Here is a 23,308-nt window from a genome sequence, read left to right as displayed (position 1 = left end):
CCGCGCCAAGATTTAAAAAAAAAAATATCCGAGCACGCAACCTGGCAGGCCGCAGGAAAAGAGGGGGGGATGAGAGAGCGCCCCCCCGCTGAACAGTACCAGGCCACATGCCCTCAACATTGGAAGGGTGCTTTGGGGTAGCCCCCCAAAACACCTTGTCCCCATGTTGATGGGGACAAGGGCCTCATCCCCACAACCTTTGCTCGGTGGTTGTGGGGGTCTGCGGGCGGGGAGCTTATCGGAATCTAGAAGCCCCCTTTAACAAGGGGACCCCCAGATCCCAGCCCTCCCCCCTGTGTGAAATGGTAAGGGGGTACCTACCATTTCACAAAAAAACTGTCAAAAATGTTAAAAATGACATGAGACAGTTTTTGACAATTCCTTTATTTAAATGCTTCTTCTTTCTTATATCTTCTTTTTTCTATCTTCCTTCGGTTTCTTCCTCCATCTTCTTCTGGTTTATCCTCCGGTGATCTCGTCCAGCATCTTCCTCCGCTGCGTCAGCGTCTTCTTTCCTTTTCTCCTTGGGCCGCTCCGCATCCATGATGGCATGGAGGGAGGCTCCCGCTGTGTGACGCTTCTCCTCTTGTGACGGTTCTTAAATAAGGGGGGGGCCACCCAGTGACCCTGCCCCCCTCTCACGCACGGGGACTTGACGGGGACTTCCCTGTGGCATTCCCCGTGATGTCAGAGGGGGGCGGGGTCACCCGTTACGTAACCCAGCCCCCTTCTGACGTCATGGGGAATCCCACAGGGAAGTCTCCGTCAAGTCCCCGTGCGTCAGAGGGGGGCGGGGTCACCGGGTGGCCCTGCCCCTCCGTTATTTAAGAACCATCAGAAGAGGAGAAGCGTCACACAGCGGGAGCCTCCCTCCATGCCATCATGGATGCGGAGCGGCCCGAGGAGAAGAAGGAAAGAAGACGCCGACGCCGCGGAGGAAAATGCCGGACGAGAACACCGGAGGAAGAACCAGAAGAAGAAGATGGAGGAAGAAACCGAAGGAAGATAGAAGAAAGAAGAAGCATTTAAATAAAGGAATTGTCAAAAACTGTCTCTTGTCATTTTTAATATTTTTGACAGTTTTTTTGTGAAATGGTAGGGGTACTTTTGTACCCTCCTTACCATTTCACACAGGGGGAGGGCTGGGATCTGGGGGTCCCCTTGTTAAAGGGGGCTTCCAGATTCCGATAAGCCCCCCGCCCGCAGACCGCCACAACCACCGGGCAAGGGTTGGGGGGATGAGGCCCTTGTCCCAATCAACATGGGGACAAGGTATTTTGGGGGGCTACCCCAAAGCACCCTCCCAATGTTGAGGGCATGTGGCCTGGTACGGTTCAGGAGGGTGGGGCGCTCTCTCGTCCCCCCTCTTTTCCTGCAGCCTGCCAGGTTGCGTGCTCGGATAAGGTTCTGGTATGGATTTTTGGGGGGACCCCATGCCATTTTTTTTTTTTTTTTTTTTTTTTTTGTCCGGGGTTCCCCTTAATATCCATACCAGACCTGAAGGGCCTGGTATGGAATTTAGGGGGACCCCCCACATCATTTTTTTTTTTAATTTTGCCCGGGGTTCCCTGTGAGGAATTCCCATGCCGTTTTTATCAATGAACTTTTATGTGTATTGTCAGTCCGCAATTCATTAATAGCCGCAAGTAATTTTAAATGACTTTTTTTCCTTTGAAATGTCATTTTGCTGTCAGACTGTTCTAAACACGGGAAACATGCGCCCCTTTGCAGGCATACTATAGACACCCCCCAGGTACAAAATTTAAAGGGATATTACACTTTTATTGTTTCACTTTAAGCATTATTAAAATCACTGCTCCCGAAAAAACGACCGTTTTTAAAACTTTTTTTTGGATTGATCCATGTCCCCTGGGGCAGGACCCAGGTCCCCAAACACTTTTTATGACAATAACTTGCATATAAGCCTTTAAAATTAGCACTTTTGATTATTCATGTTCGTGTCCCATAGACTTTAACGGTGTTCGCATGTTCGAACAAATTTTTTTTGTTCGGCTCATCCCTAGTCCTGATTGACTAGTTAAACCAAGTGACTGTGGAAACATATAGACACTGAGGCAGACAACAATTCTAACGATTGGACACAGTGTTTAAAACAATTTCATATAACTAAAATTACAAATAGCTGATAGATTTAGGGAGTTCAGAAATTTCTAAAAATACACAAATACATAAAGATGGCCCCCCGCAGAGCCTGAGGAAGGAGCATGCATGCTCCGAACGCGCGCACCTCCTTGCTGACCCTGTACCCGGAAGTGACAACTCCTCGTCGTGGTTCCTGTGTAACGCTGATCCCTGTCCCAGCTTTCCGGGAGCCTTGGGCTCCACCAGTGTAACCATACACAAGACAGCCATACGGATGTTCCAGCCAGCAACACCAGGCACCAGGCAGTCCCTGGGACGGCGCGGATGATATTGATACCCATGCTGTTTGTTATCGCTCGTCTGCGAGTGTTTCCATTATGGTTTTTAACTATTAAATGTTCTAACTGCTACACTTAGAATGCGTTGCTTTGTCCCTGTTTTTATGTTCCAGAGTTACTTCTACCTGTAAGCTGGCAGCCTTTTGGGAAACCATTCCTAAGAATTAACATGGACAATATGTCATGGACTTGAATATTTGAATTATTGCCCTATGTACCAGTCCCATCCCCATAATTTTCTTTATATAGCCTCACCCAGAGTGCACCAAATTAGCCCATTGTTTGTATGTTATGTAGTGCAAGGGCCTGCCTGGTCACATACAAATTGAAAGTGTTTAGGTTTGACATCATATTATATGGCTTTGGTAAATCTAAAGGAAAGTTGTACAAGTAGATTGTATAATGTATGGCCGGAATTGACCATAGTGGTGGGGAATTATTGATTGGATATCTTATTTTAGCTTATTTTTCTTCAACAGATCTGCTTTTACCATGCATGTTGATGCAGGCCATTCATCTGTTCCCCAGGAGGGGCCCAAAGATCTGAGATGTCCACTCTGCCTGTACCATACCAAATACAAACACAATATGATAGATCACATTGTCCTGCATAGAGGTAAGGCTTTGTTATAATGTGATCTCATTTGTTTCAAATTGTAAACAGCACTGGACAATCTGCAAACCAGGATGCATTCATACATTCTATAATGTGGGCCTTATCCAATTGAAACCTGTGATTTTCCTTGCTTGACTATCTACTGACTCACTGACTTGCAACAAGCATACATCATGTGAATGTCATCCTTCATGCTTATATCTGATCAGCGATTCACTAGGTTGTAAATGCAGGATATAAGGATGACAGCCCCGGAGCTGATGTCTGCTCCTGTATTTCTGTCCTCACAGATTCAATTTAAGCAGGCTGCTAAAGTGGTTCTAAAGGCTGAAGGTTTTTTACCTTCATACATTCTGCATTCAGTTTTATGGACACAGAGAGCGGAGCTCGGGAGCGAGCACATAGGAGTTCACCCATAGCAAGCTGCTTGCTATGGAGGCATTCAGCAGAGGGGTGGGCCCAGAGTGCCAGCGGGGGACCCGAGAAGAGTAGGATCGGGGCTACTCTGGGCAAAACCATTGCAAAGAGCAGATAAGTATAAAATATTTGTTATTTAACCACTCAACCTTCTTAGCGGTATTCGCTGTGTGTGGTGGCTGTGTCTTCCGTATTGTATGCCGGGCTCTGTTCCCTGCAAGCAGCGCGACGCACGGAGATGGAGCCCGGCGGGAAATTCAAAAAGTGCAAAAAACAGAACACGTACAGTACACTGTAATCTTACAGATTACATTACTGTATCAAATTATTTAACCTCCCTTTTGTCCCTAGTGCTTTGTCCAGGCAGTTTTATATTTTATTTATATATATATATATATATATATATATATATATATATATATATATATATATATACTGTTCTTCCTGCCTGGAAACTGGAGAATGTCCATAGCAACCAAAAAGTGTCCCTTTACGTCAAGAGGTTTTAGACGAGCTAGAAAACAGCAATAGTAAATTAGAACAGAATTGAGCGATAGTAATTTGTGGGGAAATTCGTCAGACACTGAAAGTACCAAAAGCGACAATTCTGCAACTGAGCAAATTTTTTGAGTTGATTACATTATTGAATACATTTTATTATGATTATATTATTATTTTTGATAATTATTTATAGTTATTTATTATATTATAATTGATGATTTTGTCATACCCGTAATGTCTACTAGACTCTTGTTTGGACATATTTAAGTGAGTTATTCCTAAGAATTACAGTCCAAAACGCCAAATTTCCATGCAAAACAATGTACCGCTTTCAGAATCAAAAATCTGACATAATCATACTGCCGGGGAGGTTAAGGAGCGGAAGGTTTTACCCTTCCAGAGTGACAATTTTGAAAAAAAAAAACAATATTTTTAACTTTCTGCTATTAAGCCTATCCATTAAAAAAAAAATTAAAAATGTAATTTCTTCATCAATTTTGGACAGTATGTATTCTACATACATATTTTTGGTAAAAAAAAAAATCCTAATAAGTGTATATTGATTGGTTTGCGCAAAAGTTATCGCATCTACAAACTATGGGATATTTTTATGGAGTTTTGTATTTATTTTTTTAGCGATCAGCGGTGACATTGCAGCAGACAAATCAGACACTAACTGACACTTTTTGGGATCCAGTGACATTATTATTTTGATCAGTGCTAAAAATATGCACTGTTACTGTACTAATGACACTCGCAGGGAAAGGATTAACACCAGGAGCGATCAAGGGGTTAAGTGTGTTCCCTGGGAGTGTTTTCTAACTGTGTGGGGGATGGACTGACTGGGATAACACAGGAGGACTGACTGGGATAACAGAGGAGGACAGATCTCTATGTCCTCCTCTGTCAGAATGGTGATCTGCCTTATTTACATAGGCAGATTCCTGTTCTGCCTCTATGGCAAATGATCGTGGGTGGCCGATGGCCATTGTGTCCGTCGGATCCGTTGATTGGCTCCCCTTCTGACCAATCAGCACATACAGGTACGTCAATTTGTACAGCCGTGCCACCTTGCCGCAGTACAACTGCCGCGGGCGGTCGGCAAGTAGTTAAAAAAAATCATTTGCGTTTACAAACCCTTTAATTTACAATTTCAATGACAGGCATAAACCAGTGATATGTTAACGTATTTTATAATTTGCACATTCAAGAATAATAATTATATTACAGAGCGATAAAGTTAGCAACAATGGATTTTTATACATGCATTTGCAAGGTAATATTATTATGTAATACATACAGTATGTATATTATACATATTAATGATGGCCATACACAGCCTGGTCTTTGACAAATTCATCTGATTCAGTTTGTGATGGCTGATAAGGATTCATCCATGTAGAGTTTTATTTGTAGAGAAACCAGAGGCTTTCTACCATCAGTAGCAGTCACACACACAGATTTTCTAACCTATTTGATGAGACTGGCTGCTGATTGTTGAAACTATAAATGTAATGCATGCTTGGTGAAAGTCTCATTTGATTTTCTTCATAGAAAAGGGAATAGGACTTTCACCAAACATGTACAACATTCACCTTTTGAATATGTCATAGACTACGGCAACTCCAAGCAACACAGATGTGACAAATATTTCAATGAATGCAATATCACCAAAACACCGTGTTCAAAACTGCAAACAGGATTTTTTTTTTGTCACCTACAGAATGCCTTTTTGTGGGTGATGAATAAATGTCCTGTTTGCATTTTTTTGGTGTGCTGATAATAATACATTTTTGGGACTTTACTACAATAGCACCATCCGTCTGGTCACCATAACAACTACTTTATTGTCGGTTGCTGTAAGGTGTGTGCTGTGTACTTTTGGACTAAATATCTCATTGATGCTCATTCTCAGAGAGATATTTTCTATCTATGGCCAAACATACATTGTATTTTCCGTTGAATTAACCCTTTAGTCACCACGGTATCCATTATTTAGAAACACAATGTTAAAAGTAATTTAATCATATTTTTTTATTCTATGTAACTGCAGTGTATGCCATTAAAACTGCTTGAATGCATCTTGGGTGACCATCCTTTTGCAAATGCCGGTCCTGTTTGACACTATTTTTAATTCTTATAAGTCACTGTTCTTTACAATCTCAAACAAGATTGAGAATGCTGTTAAAAAAATGGCTTTCAGGATTAAGCATACATCAAAAGCATGACCCTGTTTGTTAGCTGCAGATCTTTGCCAGAGCTGTGTAAACAGTCCAGGGTGGGGACCATTTTGCACCTTGCTGGTGGAAATATTTGGTTACTGAACTAATCTTATTATATAAATGTGTTCTCAGTAACAGGTATATGAAGAACTAGATGCAGACAAATTTAGTACATAAGAAAATGCATAGATACCCGTGTTCAAGTAGTTGTACTGTATTTGGTTATGTTCTCAATACAAAAATAGTTCTTGTACAAATTGGAAATACCTTGGAATTACCTGTCCTTTTATGTAGTAACAAATATGTCTGTCAGTACAGTGGATGACATTAGACTTGTTACTATGTTTTAGTATATTTGAATAGGGCAAAACAAGCTTGCAAGTTATCAACCATTTGTAAATCCATGCAGATACTGGATAACACTGCTCTTGTGTCCTTGAAACACACAATAGACCACTATAAGCTTTCAGGTTTTATGTTGGCCTTATTTGACTGATCCTTTGGTTGCAGCTTACGTGATCCCCAATTGAGGTTAAAGTCAACATACCACAAACCTGAGCAGTTGAAACTGATTATATGAAAAGGAAACACACAAGTTGCCTTTGGTAAAATTCCATGTCAAAACAATCTAAACCTAAAATTATATGCAAATGCCTCTCAAAAAGTGTCAAGTTTAGCCCTTCCCCATTCTACCTATCAAGCCACCTTATTAAGTAGAGAGGCTGTCCATGATATTAAAGTAATAGTAAGAAAGACCTGAGGGATGAGGTAACTTTTTTGCTGGAATAGTCCAAACATACATATAAATTATCCTACTTGTAGCTCTGGTTCTGTTAATTGTTTTGACATGGCATTTAGACTAAAAGTAATGCCTGCTTACAGGCATACCTCACTTTTAAGAACACAATGGAGTTTATTTACTAAAGCTGGAATATGCAATATCAGCCTCACTTCTGCATAGAAACCAATGCGCTTCTAATCCCAGCTTGTTCAATTAAGCTTTGGTAACAAAACCTGGAAACTCATTGGTTTCTATGCAGAAGTAAGCCTGATTTTGCACTTTCCAGCTTTAGTAAATAAACCCCATTGTGTACTTAAAAGTGGGGTATGCCTGTATGCAGTTTTTATGACACCTCAATATACATCTCCTGGGTTAGTGAACGGTAAACATTCATACAGTTCTTCATCTTCACAACTGTGTTTAAGAGAAACAAATGGTTTGGGGTTAACTCTGCTTAAATATTTTACATTTTGAAACTTTATTTTTTTATAGACAAATATTCACATGCACCATTTCATGTTTACCCAACCAAAAAGAAAGGATTATTTATTTTTTAGTCCTGACCATAATAAAGACAAAAAAATGCAAAACCACTTTACACTTCCTTTATATGCTTTAGTGTGACATGCAATGGAAACTAGAAAGTCATCATATAAATTGTACTTTATGGCACTCGGAGATTGGATTCTACAGCTGAAAGTGTACACAGACTTTTATGCAGGGCTTGAAAATAATTTTAGAAATCTCTCAAGATAGAACACCAGTTCACAATGTGAGGGAACTAGTTCTTTCTGTGTTGCATTTTTGGCCAATAGGCTGTTGTTTTCTTGTCATTGTATTGTCAGTGTATTTAGTCTCTGATGTGCCACCTTGTAGAATACCATTCTATTTGCATAAATGAATATTGGATACAAGGTTCCATCAGTGGATTTCTTTGGCAATGGTGACATTTACTTGACATTCATTTTGGATCACTATCTAGGTGTCAGGGAAATCTTTAGGGGATGTCAATGGCCAGCAACTGGGTGTCCTCACCTTAATGAGCCTTGCATCTATTTCCTGTCTTGGTATTGACTGTAAACTATGAGTAAGCATACTGTGAAACGCTGTGAAAGAAAAAATACATGATGACTAAAAATTATATTCAAATGAAAACAGCCTTCCCTCCCCTAACCATGCTGCTTTCTTGAATATCCAATTATGAGATGTGTTCGTGTGACATTTCTGTGCCTCTGAAAAGTAGCAGGCTAATAGGGGTTGATTTACTAAAACTGGAGAGTGCAAAATCAGAAACCAATCACCTTCCAGGTTTTTTGTCAACTCTTAATTGAACAACCTGAAGTTAGAAGCCGATTGGCTACCATGCACAGCTACACCAGGGTTTGCATTCTCCAATTTTAGTAAATCGGCTCCTTTGTATATGATGACTGTTCTAATATTGCCATTTTTTTTCTTTAATTCCTATGATTATATCTCAAGTTGTTCATTCTTCTTTGTATTCCAAGCATAAATGACAAGTATGTCATAACCCTAATATTGATAGCTGCTTAAGGACTGTAGGTAATAATTAGCTGAGAAAAAAATGTCCTAGGGGTTGGTTATAACATTGCTGAAATAGTCTGTGTACATTAATTTTCGGCCATTTTATTACTTGAATATTTATAGCAAGAGATGCAGCAGCAGAACAGCTGACATCATTATTTTGATTCCCATGTTAATATGGGTAAATTCTCTCAGGTGCAGTGTTGTCAGGGTGGATACATGTTGCTCTCTGAATGCATGTGTTAGTGTACAGAATAAACCTTGCCGTAACATAATTGTTTGGATAGCCTGATACCACTCTTAAATGACTTCAAGAGAAATTCCAGTAAGCTATGAGGCCTATCTAGCAAAAGTTTAACTGTGCTTTAGCATGGACAGTTAAACGGTCTACTCGATTTACCATAACCTTTGTAACATTCTTTGTAGGCCATTGTGTCCAGACTACAGATAGCTACTCATGTTCACTGGAAGCATCTGCTTCCTGAAGCATATGACTTACATATACAGTAACTTATTTACTTTGCTTGCTGTATCACGGATCAGAATCCCAAAGCATTACTAACACACAGTTACATCATACTGTATTTTCTATATGGGAAAGACAGCAAAAAGTTTTCTCCTGCATCACAAATAGATGAGCAATATATTCCCACATCATGACATTACAGGCAAAAGGGACCTGGGGGAATGGATGTGTGCTCTAAAGCAGTGCCTGTTAAATAAATAGAAATCTAGGAAGGTATGCTGTACCAACTGTATTAATTTTAGGGCATACTTAAAAATGTAGATCTGAGTTCAAGTGCACTTGTGTCCAGACTGTAAATATTAAAGTATTTGTATATTAAAGTATTTGCAAACTCTTAACAAGCAGTAAAAATGCAAAATAAGACCCCACCTACCTCTGTAGCTGAAGTAACTGGCAGAAACTCCTCAGAGCAGGGGTTTGGCAGCCTTTTAATGTAAGCACACAGTAAGGGCTGTAACCTTTTAGAAACTAACCAAAACCTGACTTTCAGAATCTGTTGTAATTTATGAGGGCACATTACCTCATAACCAGAGTACCCGCAACTACAAGGTCATTGAAGGCTTTTTAAAACTCTTTTACTGTTTGTTAAGAACATATGCATTTATTGTCCATAAACTTGGGACAGGTACATTGTACATTCAGTATATACCATACATATATAATAATAAAACCAATCCAAAATGAGCCTTTTATATTTGGAAAAAAAAAGCCTGAAAATGTATATAATAGGAAAAGAACAGGTAGAATCTTATTGGTGGTTTTGTGTAAAACACTGTCCTTTTAGATCATTTAAACCCTGATGATTTCAGAAGTATAACGACACACATAAGCATCAAGTATTTGTTATCAAGTCTTGCAGAAAGAGGTAGGATCCCTCAGTGATTGAGTTATCGCAGTCCACAGCAGAAAGCTGTAAGAATGCAAACTGCTGAGTTAAAAAAAGAAAAGGGGGGGGGGGGGGATCGTTAATTAATGAAAATAAAAATTTTCATATTCAAACATAGTGCAGAAAATAAATGCATGTTGCTTATATTTTTAATTGTTGGAAAGTTTCATTTGATTGGGGGGCCATTATAGTTACTGCTGTCAGGTAGAGTGGCAGGTTTCCTGTTTACACACTCTTGTTCTTCAATCTGGGTTATCAACCTTTTATACAAGCATACAGAAGGGTAGGTCAGTTTGCCAGGATTGAAGATATTTTTTTTCTTCTTACTAGTGTTCTTATGTTAAGTCTCAGCTGAACTATCAAGCTATCAAATGGCTGGTGTCATAACTGATCACATGTCGTGTAGCACCATGGTGACTGCAGATCAAACAGGGGCCAAGATGACAGCTTTCTTAACTGTAAAGGATAGGAGGGTTTAGTTTCACTCTAAATAGATTAATAGGATATTCTAAAACAGATATGTCTCCTTTCTGTCAAGATACAGATAGGTGAGTTGTCATTAATGACCGACTCACTTGCAACTAGTGAAGTGTCCTTAACCAGTTCCAGTCAAGTGTATGCATATATGCAGTGGCTGGATAAGTGGGCCTGAATGTCAAGACACCACATATGTGCGTCCATGGGAAACAGCATTTCTGTGCGGAGAGCGCACACTCCCAACACAGTGACTAAGCTGTCATGGACAGCTCCCAGTCATGGCTTATGATCAGGAGCTTTTGATCATGTGACCACTGTGACAGCCAATCACAGCTGTCACATGATCGGGAAGCCTGACTCCTGGCATCTAGATCCTCCTAAAGGATTGAGGGATGGCAGTGGCAAGGGGTAAACCTAAATTTGCACGTTTGTTCCAGATCAGTGAACGAATAATAAGGGTGATGGACCTAAAAGCTGCTTCTTCAGAACTCAAGTAGACAGTTCTGTATTTAGGTCCTGAAAGATTCTCAAGCATTTTTTTTGTTTTGTTTTTACTGAGTCTCCTACAAGTCTGCAAATCATGTTATGTTTACAAGGTTTGTTTTACATTTTTTTTTACCTTTTTTGTAATATTTTGGCTATACTTATTTTTATGTTTGTCTTCTACACTTATTTTATTCTCAGTGTTGGCATAGTTGATTTATCACAAGTGTATGTGTTGTAGTGCTGGAAATGTCTTTTCAGGGCCTTGCGAAATGCAGTCCTCAAAGGTCATTGTGGAACATGTTACTGTTCGCATTGCAGGATTGCCTTGCTGACTGTGGTTTAAAGTTCTTTGTTCAAAATCTATTCAAAGTCTGCTGGAGCAATGTGCTGTAGAAAACTGTTTCTCAATCATTTCAGCAGCAATTACATTATACCAATTCCAAAAAGACAAATGACAAAATCAAGCTGAAAGAAGGAGGTGCATTCCTTTCTGTAGATACTTCTCTTTACAGGGCCAATAAATGAGATATGCTGTGGTATCTATTTAGTAGCAATTTAATCGCTGAAATATCTATTGATTGAATGTTGTTGCCATATACATATTCGTACATGACAAGTGTATGTGAAGTTCATACAGCCATGGTGCTGCTTACAATCGGAAAACAATAGGCTGTATGACAAACATTTCCTACCAGTCATTTTTTTCTAAAGCAACTCAGTGAGGTCTTATTTGTGCTATAGACTCCTTGATCATCATACAGCAAAGCAAAATTTTGGGTATCTGATGACAATCAACATATGTTCATGGGCACCTTGAAGTATTTGTTTAACTGACATATTCTGTTTGTATAAAAGTTAAGAAAAAAAATATCATTGCCCTTTTTTTTCTTTCTTTTAGAAGAGAGAGTAGTCCCCATCGAAGTTTGTCGCTCCAAGTTATCAAAACAACTGGAAGGAGTTGTGTTCCGCTGTGACAAATGTACCTTTACCTGCTCCAGTGATGAAAACCTGCAGCAGCACATTGAGAAGCACAATGAACTAAGGCCCTACAAATGCCAGCTATGTTATTATGAAGCCAAGCAAAATGAGGAACTAAATAGTCACCTCACTGAGGAACATAAGGTATGCTTTACTGTTTTTAAGGATTTGATTAAAAATAAGAAATGTGTGTAAACTATTTTCAGCAAGTACACACTTTTTAGTTGTTATTCTGCCATTAACCCAAAAGTTATTTTTCATAAATGTTTAAAGTTTATTTTGTGTTGAATAAAGCAGAGAAAGAGTGAAACCCCTGTCAAGTTTTTATTATTATTATTATTACTATACATGATTTATATAGCGCCAACAGTTTACAATGTAGAGGGGGGACAGCACAATTAAAGTACAGTTCAAAACAGAAGGGACAGGAGGGCCCTGCTCGTAGAGCTTACATTCTAAAAGGAGGGGGTGGTGGTACAAAAGGTAATAGATGCGGGGAATGATTTGATGTGAGTGGCTCGGGGACAGTTGTTAGGTGGGTGTAGAATAGACTTCCCTGAATAAGTAAGTTTTCAAGGATCTCCTAAAGGTGGACAGGTTAGGGGCTGATCAGACATACCAGGGCAGGGAGTTTCAGAGGATGGGAGAGGCTCTGGAGAAGTCCTAAAGGCGAGCATGGGAGGAGGTAACAAGGAGCAGGAGGTCCTGGGAGGAGCGGAGAGGATGATTTGGGCGATATGGTTGTCTGTGTCCCCACTGTATAAATTCTCACTCTGTTTGTCTTGGTAATCATTGAAGCCTTAAGCAATGACTTACATCTTAGAGTTGTCACAAGAGCTTCCAATAATCTTCCAGTGGGGGCACTTGTTCCAGTTACAATAAGTTGATGGCAGTTCCCCTCACTACCTACAATTAAAATACAATATATATATATATATATATATATATATATATATATATATATATATATAAAATGTATTTTACTATATACCCACACATATTGTATAATGTTATCTATGCTCGTTAAAGGCTACATATTAAAATTTAGTTTCTTTCTCTAAGAGTAAAGCGGGGTATACACAAAATAATCACCTGGAGAGTATCTGGGGTGCGTTTTCTAACTTGTCTTAAACGTGCGTTTAAACGCATCAAAGATCCGTGTTAACACTGTAGGTGCATTGGTTCGCATTAGTCTCAGCATTGGAATTTTTTGCAAGTTTAAACTTAGCCCGAGGGCTTGAAAGTTCTGTTGAGAGGTAACATAAGCACACTGTCAACTGTGACAGTTATTGCCACATGCATGCCCTCAGTGTAACTGTTTTTGAAAACCGTTAAATCAGAAGATTCCATTCCTTTTTCAATTTGTAAATATGTGAAAGTTTCAGATTATCAGAAGTGAACATGAAAGTGATGTAGCTGGAAATTATATTTTACAAAGCACAGCTGACTTCTAGTGTAGTAATTCCATAACTACCAAACCTCCCAACTGTGTTTCTGGTACCACTTCTTATCTAATATAGCATTTGGCATAGAACAACAGGTTTTAAAGCCAAGTTCAAATTTATTATGAAAAAAATGAATAAGGGACGTTGTACATGATGGTGGACCAGTTGGGAGGTTTGGTAGTTATGGAATTACTACACTAGAAGTCAGCTGTGCTTTGTAAAATATAATTTCCAGCTACATCACTTTCATGTTCACTTCTGATAATCTGAAACTTTCACATGACTGAGTCAGGGACTTTATAGCAAACCCTTCTCCATGGTGATACTTGTATTTTTCCATTCAGCATGATCTTAGGATCCTGAAGTCTCTACTAACTTCGAGGGTTCAGCTGAAATTGAACAGCAACTTGGACAGGAACTTGATGGTGCAAGTTGCCAAGAAGCTTTCAGTCAGCTAGCATAGGTGCTATGCAGGGACCCTGATCCACTTGACTGCTAGTGCATCGGTCACTGTAGTAAAGCAAAGGGAAGATCAGGTGCACCTTTTTTAAATGTCAGTTTTTTTACGCTAGTATGCATCCTTTTACATACATGACTGAGTGTCTTGGGTATCATAATCACATAATATAATATTTTGTATGTTCTTCAATTTTGTGGTCATTTAAGACATGATTTGGACATTTTCCAATTAGTCATACATGCACCATTTTGCAGAATATATTGTGTAGTAGTACTTGATTAGACCCCCAAGCTCTGACAATCTTATTAGTTGAAGGTATGCAATTGTTTTTAGTGCTACTGAAACTTGGATATAAATAGCCGCACACGCTAGTGTTATGCAGAAATGGGTGTCAGCACCAGCTGTCATATCTGATTTGTTTTTTTTTTTAGGTGTGCCGCAATTTTGAGCTTGTTGGGCTAGTTAATTTGGATCAGCTGGAACAAATGAGAGATAAAACAGAGGCTTCAAGCAGTGATGAAGAAGAATCTGCTGCTAAGCCAGAAGGTTGGTAACTGTTTCAACTTGAATTTGAAAATGTATTTTCTATGTAAATAATCAGGGTTTTTTTTAATGCTCAATATTTTTACAGATCAGATGAAATTTAGCATTCTCATGGCTTACATTATATTTATAGGTTGACTGAAATCAGTGGGGTTGCACAAGTTTTCCAAACTGCTTCTGAACCAGCCATAAGGCTCAGGAGCCAGTCAGACATAAGTTTGGATGGCCATCTTCTCATGTTATGAAAAGCTGTACACATTTATTTGTGAATTAAGTGGCATTAATCTGTATAAAAGAGGGAAGTGTTAGTGTATAGTTACAGTTGTCCTGTCCATCTATTATAACGCCAACCTTTTTTTGTTTAGGTGCCATGCAGGTCCCTGATGCCAACGTTGCTGCTGAAGAAAAGCGTTTACCTTGTGAATTCTGTGGAAGAACCTTTGCACTTAGAACAGAATGGGAAAAACATGTTTTAAGGCATGGCATGTAAGTTAGGTGATTTTCAGAAACTTATTGACTATACAGGTCTGATAAAAATGAATGATTGTAACCTTTCTAGCAATCTCTAAACCCCAAAAAATTAAATCCTGACTTGGGTGTTCAGGTTCCTTGTATAATGTCACAGAGGAGCTAGTCAAATCCTTGTTTTTAATTTTATGTACGCTACAATTGAACCCTAGAAAAAGATGTGGTCTCAGATTTTCTTCTTTTTTTTTTTTTTTGCAAAGTTTATTATGGCCAAGCAATTTTATGGCTATTATAGTAGCATTGCTATAATAACATAATTGTTTTGTTCTAATTGTAGCTATTCTAACTCTTTTTTTGAAAATATAGGTCTTTAAAGAGTAGTTTTACAGAGAGTTTTATACATGGCAAAGGATTCCCAGAGCATCAGGTTAGCTAAAGAGACAGCATAGCAGTGGCTGACCGCTTTCTGTCTGACTGAACTTTCATAGTGAGCTGCTTGATAAAGAATGAGTCACTAATGAGTTTTTTTAAACAGGCTTTACAGAAGTGGAAGCCTTGAACAATATAAATGTATAATCACGTTTAGTCCCAAGCATAATTTAGAAGTATTATACAGCCCCTTTATAAATAATTCCACATATGTTTAAAATGGAACAGTGAAGTCACAGTACCAGTAAGATTAGTAGTCTGTTACAGTGAACTGGTCTAAAGGCTAATGCAGGAGCTATTTCCAACCAACATGACCATTGCACCAGAAACTATACAGTGGTTGTCCTGTGTTCACTATCATTTATTTAAAAAAAAAGAATTTTATATTCCTGACTGATGGAAGTTGCCATTGACTGACTAGCTCAAAAGCAGTCCCTTCGCTTGTAGTGATGATGATGGTGACTATTATCTGTATTATTATTGTTTCAATATAAAGAGAGACAGTACAGATACAATACAATAAAATAGAAGAGGGTTATGAGTGTCCTGCTCATAAGAACTTAACTCTAATAAGGTGGCGCAAGTGGTACAAAAGCAAATAAATGTGAGGGGTGAGCTGATGGAAGAATTAAAACTTCAGTTGTTAGGTGGAGGAGGGATAGGCTTCCTTAAAGAGATGAGTTTTCAGGGATCACTTAAGGTGGCCAGAGTAGGAGATAGCTGGACAGATTGAGGTAGTTAGTTCCAAAGCATGGGAGAGGCTCTGGAGAAGTCCTGGATACAAGCACAAAAGAAGGAGACTAGGGAGCAGGATGTCTTGGCAGGAGTGGAGAGGGCGGTTTGGGTGATATTTTGACACAAGACTAGGGATGTAGCTTAGGACAGAGTTGCCAATGACTTTTTATGTTGTTAGTATTTTCCACTTTATTCACTGGGCAGTAGGAAACCAGTGGAGAGATTGGCATAAAGGAGTGGTAGACACTGAGAGGTAGATTAGTTTGGCAGCAGCATTTGTGATAGACTGAAGGGGGTAGCCTTTGTAGAGGAAGGCCTTTGAGAAGGGAGTTGCACTAGTCCAGATGAAAGATAAGAGAGTGAATGAGTAGCTTGGTGGTTTCATTGGTTAAAAAGGGGAACATTTTAGAGATGTTATGAAAGTGAAGTCTACAGCTGTTGACGGTGATTGGATTTGAGGCTTAAAGGACAGGTTAGTAGTGATAGTTGTATTATTGATAGAAAAGTCAGGGAGGAGGGCAAAGATAGAGAGGAATATCATAAGCTTGGTTTTAAAAAGATTTAGATTGAGGAAGTGGCCTGACATTTATATTGATATGTCAGTAATTAAGTTAGTAATGAGGAGTAATGAGAGGAGACTGAAGGGGTTTGTGAGGTGAGTAGAGAGCGAGATTGGCGTGTCATTGGTGTAGAGATGGCATTGGGAGCCATGGGAGGCTACCAAGTAACCAAGACAGGAGGTGTAAAGAAGAGAAGGGGTTCAAGAAAAGAGCCCTGGGGGACCCCCTACAGAAGGAGGAAAGTAGAGGAGGAAACAGATTTGTAGATAACACTGCAGGAATGCTGTTGATAGGAAGAGAAGCAGGAAAGAGCATAATCTTGGAGGCCAGGAGAGTGGAGTCTATTGAGGAGAAGTGGGTGATCCGCAGTATCTAAGGCAGCAGAAAGGTCTAGTAGTAAGAGTATGGAGTAGTGGCCATTGGTTTTAGCAGTTAGCAAAGCGTTAGTGAGATTTATTAGGGCAGTTTCTGTGGTGTGCTGTGAGCGAAAACCAGACTGGAAGGAGTTAGGTTTGGTGGGGTCCGATGAGGGCTTTTTATGTATGGGGGTGATCTGTGCATGCTTTAGGGGGTGGAGAAGGTTCCAGTGGAGAGAGGTTGAAGATGTGAGTGGGAGAGCATAGGATAGAAGAGGGTGACCATAGTAGTTGCGAGGGAACAGGATCCAGAGAACAATTCGTTAAATGGACATCTGAGAAAAGTTTGGTAAACTCTTCAGTAGTAGATGGGTCAGAAAAGGAAAGTACTAAATGTGCTGTTAGACAGGGTATGTTAACTGGGGACGATATCTGTGCAGTGAAGATGTCCTCACAAAGTGCACCAATCTTGTTTTTGAAGTGATTGGCAATCACTTGAGCAGTGAGTGAGTTAGTAGGTGGAAGTGGTGGGGGACAAAATAGAGAGTTTAAGGTAGAGGAGAGCCAGTGGGGAGTGGATGACATCATACTAATAAGAGTGACAAAGTATGTTTGGCAGCATGAAGGCAGAATTGTATTTTAGGAGGGCAGATTTGTATAGGGTGAAGTCTTGCAGGAATTTTGCTGGTCATGCACAGGCGTTCTCTGCCTCCGCACCATAACCCTCCCCCCTGATCTTAAAGAAAATGAAAATGCTATTTTGGAATTCTGATGGCTTTGTTTATTCTACAGGACTGTAGTTGCAGTTGAAAATAGGAAAGAGAATGAAGAAAACCGAAAGCCAAAAGAAAATGTTGGGGACACTTATAATGAAGCAAAGCTAGCAGAGGAAAGTATTGACACTTCACAGCAAACAAAAACCTCATGTCTAAAGAACTTTGTAGTGACCAAAATGGAATAATTATTTTAGGAAACACAATGTTGCTTGAACACTGACACAGTTGAGGAAGGGATAGAAAGCTGCTTTTTTTCGAACTTGTAGCATCTTCTATTTTTCAAGCACTGATACTCGTACGAGTTTGTACAAAGTTCATTTATTTAAATGAGGAACCGAGTCAAGGAATGACTTCACTACATCCTTTCTTCTTCATTAATATAAATTTTGGTTGAACAAAGACTAATGGAACTTTTGCTTCACAGCACAGACTTTCTGGTGCACTTTTTCTGCTAAGAATGACTAATACTGCATGGCAGTACTTTTAAAAAGCACCACTTTTGGGACAATTTTTTAACACGTACTTTCCATTCTGTTGCATCTACCCTAGAGATGAGAAGTAAAATATCTTTTTTTTTTCCTGTTAAATTGCATTGGTCATTATACTACTAGTACCTCAAGAAAAAAGTTCCAAGGGAGTTCTCTGCATTTACCCAAGCTGCTTTTCCAAGCAGATGAATGTCAGGAAAGCTTGCTAAAATAGTGAACAAAAAAGAACTAAGTATGTGGAAACTACACACAATATTCTTGAAAACCTTTTGTGGGCTTTGTCTTAAAAATACTGTGATTTTTTTTTCTAAGTTTTAATAAACTAAAAAAATGAACACCTATTAGAATACAAGGTATCTATTTGTAAACCGTTGTACAAATACTTTTTTTCTTAAAGGTTCATTTAGGAATTCAGATTTTTCAGCCTGTTTATTAAATACTACATTAGACCAATGCAGCATGGTTCTGAGTTTGACAAGAGGAGGCTGTGGTTAATGTAATATTAATGTTTACCATTTGTTTTGTATCCCTACTCAACCAATAAAATGCATCTGTTTTTTAGTATACTAATCTGCATATCAGGCATTTCTCATAAATGTTTGGTATGATATGATGCAAAGTAAAAGGACGTCTGATATTAGGACAATATCTTGTTACAGAAAGATTCTCCATCTTAAGATTGTATGTTTGCCTGAATCCTAGGAATGAATGTGTACCACCCATGCCCCTGGAGAAATCTAAGGGTTTCCACGTATTAGATGTTCATCCTCCAGTACCTAAGTGTATGTACACAGAGGTTAACAGAACTAAAGATTACTGCTACTAGATGCACAAACTGAGCAGATAAACAATTGAAAGCAATGCAAAATTTAAGGCAGCATACATATTCAAATCACAGTATGTTCCCTCAATCATTCAGAATACCCATGTACTAAAAAAAAAAAAAAAAACATGCTATCATGGGTCTTCAATCCCAGTGAACAGTGATTGTGGCGTTCTGTTCCCTCACTGTTTAATCTATATTGACAAAACAGAATCTTTTATGGAACCTTTACAAGGCTATCCCTTTTCTAGAACAGACCATTCTTTTACATTTGGAAGCGTTTTGTTTACTTCAAGCTGTAGAAATTATGAACTGATTTTCAGATATATATCATTTTTTTTGTTCAAGTTTTTAACTAGTTTTTGTCTGTTCTATTCAGAATTGTATTTACATCTTGAAAGATTACCACTCTAAATGTGTAGTTAATATGCATATGTTTTGTTTTAAATTAACATGTTGCACTTTTTTTATGTAACATTTTCAGTCGACATGCAGTTAAAGTGGTCATTCAAATTTAGCATGGGACTCTTTCAAATACTGTACAAATTTACCTCATTCCTTTTGCATTTAAGCAGAAATTGTTTCAGTTTTACCTTGCTGGAAACTGCTAGACAGGCATCTTTAGAGATTGCTTTTGCAAACCTATGTGCTTTGTACATACATTTACACTTATCCTAGGCTCCAATAACTAATTTATATGTAAGAAGGACACATTAAGTTTGTACTAATTGTGAAAATGGAAACTTAATGAGGCGTCAGCTTAAAGCTGTGGCTTAAGAAACCATTTGTAAATTATTTTTTTGTTAGGGCAGAAAGTAGATGGTAGACTTTGAAAATTGCAAGATACTGATTGGCCTTTTCTTGAAGCTCCTTGTACATGCTGAAACAATGGAGTGGTTACCAAAAACTGTACGACATGCGAAGTGTGATGCTTTATCACTACTTTATTTTTTAAATAACATGTAAATATTGTAATCCATTGGACTTTGCTTTGCTAACCAGTTAATTAAACTATGGGACCATTATTGTTTTAAATGACTGTTTGTAGTTCTTTACTGCTTTTGTTGTTGACTGCTTTGCTAAAATATAACTGTATATTCAAGCAATAATCTTACCTTTTTCAGTAGGTGTACATTATGATTGGTTCTTGTTGTGGTCACATGCTGCCAGAGAACATACCCTCAAGCAGATACGTCCTTGCTAGATGACACTGGGAGGAGGGGAGGGAAACGGTGTAGTCTCTAAGTCTCAGGGCTGGAAATCACGCCTGAAGTAACAAGAGTCACTTGGATGTGACTTGGAGAGAAAAAATGAAAGTTAACAGGTTTCTCGGGCATTACTTGTGGCAGATGTACAGCGAGGGTGGCAAGGCTACAGCCAGAGAATTGGCTGCTATTAGGTTGGCACCTGCATCTAGGAAGTGTAGAAAAACCACAGTATCAACCAGGTATTTACAAATATAGAGGAGATGCACAAACAAAAGTTGCTATTATAAGATAAAATACCTAGTTTTACATATAAATACACTTAAAAAAATGTTGAGTTTAATGACACTTTAATAGGAATGTGTCTATGTGCTGAAAACTCCCATGTTACACTGCCAGTTTTGTAGTGGTCTGGGAGGTGCTTAATTCCTTTGGTGTCTTGTAAAATTGATTGGGGCAGGCAGTGTACACTTGAAGGAAGATGGGGATCATGGACTGTGTCAGTCAGGCTCAACAATGACAATATCTGCCTTCTTCCCAAAGGACACTACTCGCCTCAATCATTAAAAATAAATTAAGAATATAAGCATCTGGAAGAGAGGAATGTTTATTTGAATCAATTATTTAAGATGGCATATATAGTTCAATATAGAGCAAAGTGCACACCAAATTGACTTAAAAGAGAAGTACAGTCAAAGCTCGTTATCACATGAGTGCAATTTGGCGGTGTTCGATCGCTCGGTTCTCAGTGCAGAGGCGCCCAGGGACAGATGATGCATTGGACCAATGCTGCATCCACCTAGGTAAGTATGAATCTGCAAAAAAGCCCAAACCCATACTTCTCTTTGACATTTCCAAAGGCCCCCAATCCACTGGCATGTATGAAACTTGTTGTTTTCCTTTCACAAGGAAGTCCACTTTAAAGTTAATGGGCAGCAAAATGTTAAAAACCACAACCCTCCAGAAACATTTGCAAAGTTTCAAGCAATGATCCAAGCCTGCTATATATTCAAATGTTGTTTTTTTCTATAGAGGATTGTTATTTTTACCTTATTACAGCCTATGGTAACTTTAAAGAGTTTTATTAACTTTAAGTCTACCATAAACCAAAAATGCAATGTCTTTATCGTCCATTGAGGGACATAAGAAGGTAGTAATTCTTACATAATTGGGTTACATGCATTTGCTTTCGTGAAGTAGACACTGGCAAACAGGAAAAAAAACAAAGGTCAGCCCTTTTATAATCCTGCGCCTAACTATCATACTTTTTATTTTTTTGCTGTGCCCTAGAAGTCTAGTCTCTGAGGAAAACTATGTTTCTTGTTCATACATCACGGGACACAGAGGCTCTATTAATTACTTAGTGGGTTAGATAGTCACCATCAGGTGATTGAACACTGGCAAACCCTAATTATAAGGAGAGTTCCTCCCCTATATAACCACTCTCATATGAGGAGTACCTCAGTTTTTTCACCAGTGTCTAAGGTGGTTGGTCACATTAAAGATGTGCTAAGAAGAAAGCTCTGTTTGATGGTCTCTGCGGGGGCCTAGGAGCTAAAAAAACTAGATCCATGCCTCGGGCCAATAAAAACGCCTAAGATGGATGGTACACGTCCTCATGAAAGAAGAAACGAGGTTTTGCCTGTAATGTTTCTCTTTGAGGACTGGGCTCTGGGATCCAGCGCTTTGGTGCACAAATTTAGGTTGCACGAAAAGTTTCTGGCAGAGTCTTCTACAGGTCCAGGGAAGAGGATCCTGTGAGTAGGAACCCAGAACCCTGAAGGTTGGCACAACGCTACCCACCGTGATGGGTGAAGGTTGGATCTGTCTGTTCTCAGCAGTTCCTGCAGCGGGGATAAGGTAAGTGAAGACGATCCTAAAGTATACACATTATGGATTATCTTCCTTTGAGTAGTTTGCATGTCTTACCTGGTTTCCGCCACTAGAGGGCGTAAGAGACATACCTGGTGTATACTTACATGCCATCCAGGATACACGCTCAGTGAAGCTGGTCTGAGAAGCCGCTCACCTCCTCTGCTGCTGGCTCTGCCACATAAACTGAAAGGGGGATCCCACGCAGTCTGGGGGTCCCGCACAGTCCTCGGGTGGTCTCCTTTCTCCCCCCTCACCCCCGACTAAGCTAATAATAGTATTGTAAGACTAGGCACAACAGTGATTGCATTTATACTAGTACCTCTGCTTTTGTCAGCTTAGGACTATGTCTCACCGTAAGAGGGCTTAAGGGGCAGGTAAAAAAGCCTAGATCTAAGAGTTCTATCCCCCTGAAAGACTAAAGGCAGCCACACAGGATAAGCCATTGCCTCTGTCAGACTTGCAGCCTCTCCCAACATTGCAGCCCTGCATAGGTCTTTAAAGACAGTTGTTTGCATTTGCAGTGTGTGGTGTACAGGAGAAGTTAGCTGCTTAATCGCAGCATCCTCACAAGACGGCAGAAATTAGGGTAGTTCCCCTTCCCCTGACCTAAATCCTCAATCAAGAGGATCAACAATCTGATGATGAAAGATCACCATCAGGGGACAGGGAACAGGTGCAATCTGATTAGGCGGAGGTATCGGAGGCCTCACAAGCTCTGGAGTTGTAGCTGCAATCTTTTACAGAGAATTATGCTGCATATAACACCCTCAGCCTAGACGACCGAAGCCTCTGTCTCCTACTTGGGCTTTTTTCTTAAATTCCCATAGGCTTCTTGCACCTTTTTCCAAGTCCATCCATTACTGCAAAAAGGTGTAGAACCTTCACAAGGTCCTCATGCAGGTGCTTGCTTACAAACTAGCCAAACGCACAACTGCTGAGATGCCTACGGCCACATCGCCCTGAAAGCACCCAATCTTGTCTGATCTCAGAGGCTAAGCATGGTCGGGCCTGGTTAGTACCTGGATGGGAGACCATCTGGGAATACCAGGTGCTGTACACAGTTCTGTGCACATTGTTGCTGACGCAAACTGCTAAACACATGAGTGCAGGAACGCACGTCAGCGGAGGATAACTTCCTTTTTATCAGTCCATATATTTGCATAAATATGTAGTATTGGAGTATTGGAATGTACAAGATGCATGTGGCATAACATGTAATACACATAAAGATACATGTTTTTTTCTGTTTGTGGTGGACTTACATAGTCGCAT

General features: G+C 39.4%; 1 protein-coding gene and 1 pseudogene across 3 annotated transcripts in view; both read left to right on the top strand.

The window, feature by feature from the left end:
- ZNF462 (zinc finger protein 462) overlaps positions 1–19,991 on the top strand; it is a 110,968-nt gene extending 90,977 nt beyond the window's left edge. For all 3 annotated transcript variants that reach the window (XM_073636146.1, XM_073636136.1, XM_073636137.1), the window contains 5 exons: positions 2,921–3,057; positions 11,794–12,017; positions 14,210–14,324; positions 14,687–14,807; positions 17,662–19,991. In XM_073636146.1, coding sequence (XP_073492247.1) covers positions 2,921–3,057; positions 11,794–12,017; positions 14,210–14,324; positions 14,687–14,807; positions 17,662–17,830 — 766 coding nt within the window. In that variant the 3' untranslated portion in view covers positions 17,831–19,991. The remainder of the gene's footprint in view (positions 1–2,920; positions 3,058–11,793; positions 12,018–14,209; positions 14,325–14,686; positions 14,808–17,661) is intronic.
- Positions 19,992–22,977: 2,986 nt separating this feature from the next.
- On the top strand, positions 22,978–23,096 carry LOC141124295 (5S ribosomal RNA; annotated as a pseudogene).
- The last annotated feature ends 212 nt before the right edge of the window (positions 23,097–23,308 follow it).

This window comes from Aquarana catesbeiana, linkage group LG01, assembly GCF_042186555.1.
Source record: "Aquarana catesbeiana isolate 2022-GZ linkage group LG01, ASM4218655v1, whole genome shotgun sequence".
In the NCBI taxonomy this organism is placed as follows: domain Eukaryota; kingdom Metazoa; phylum Chordata; class Amphibia; order Anura; family Ranidae; genus Aquarana; species Aquarana catesbeiana.
This window is presented reverse-complemented; position numbering and strand designations above follow the sequence as displayed.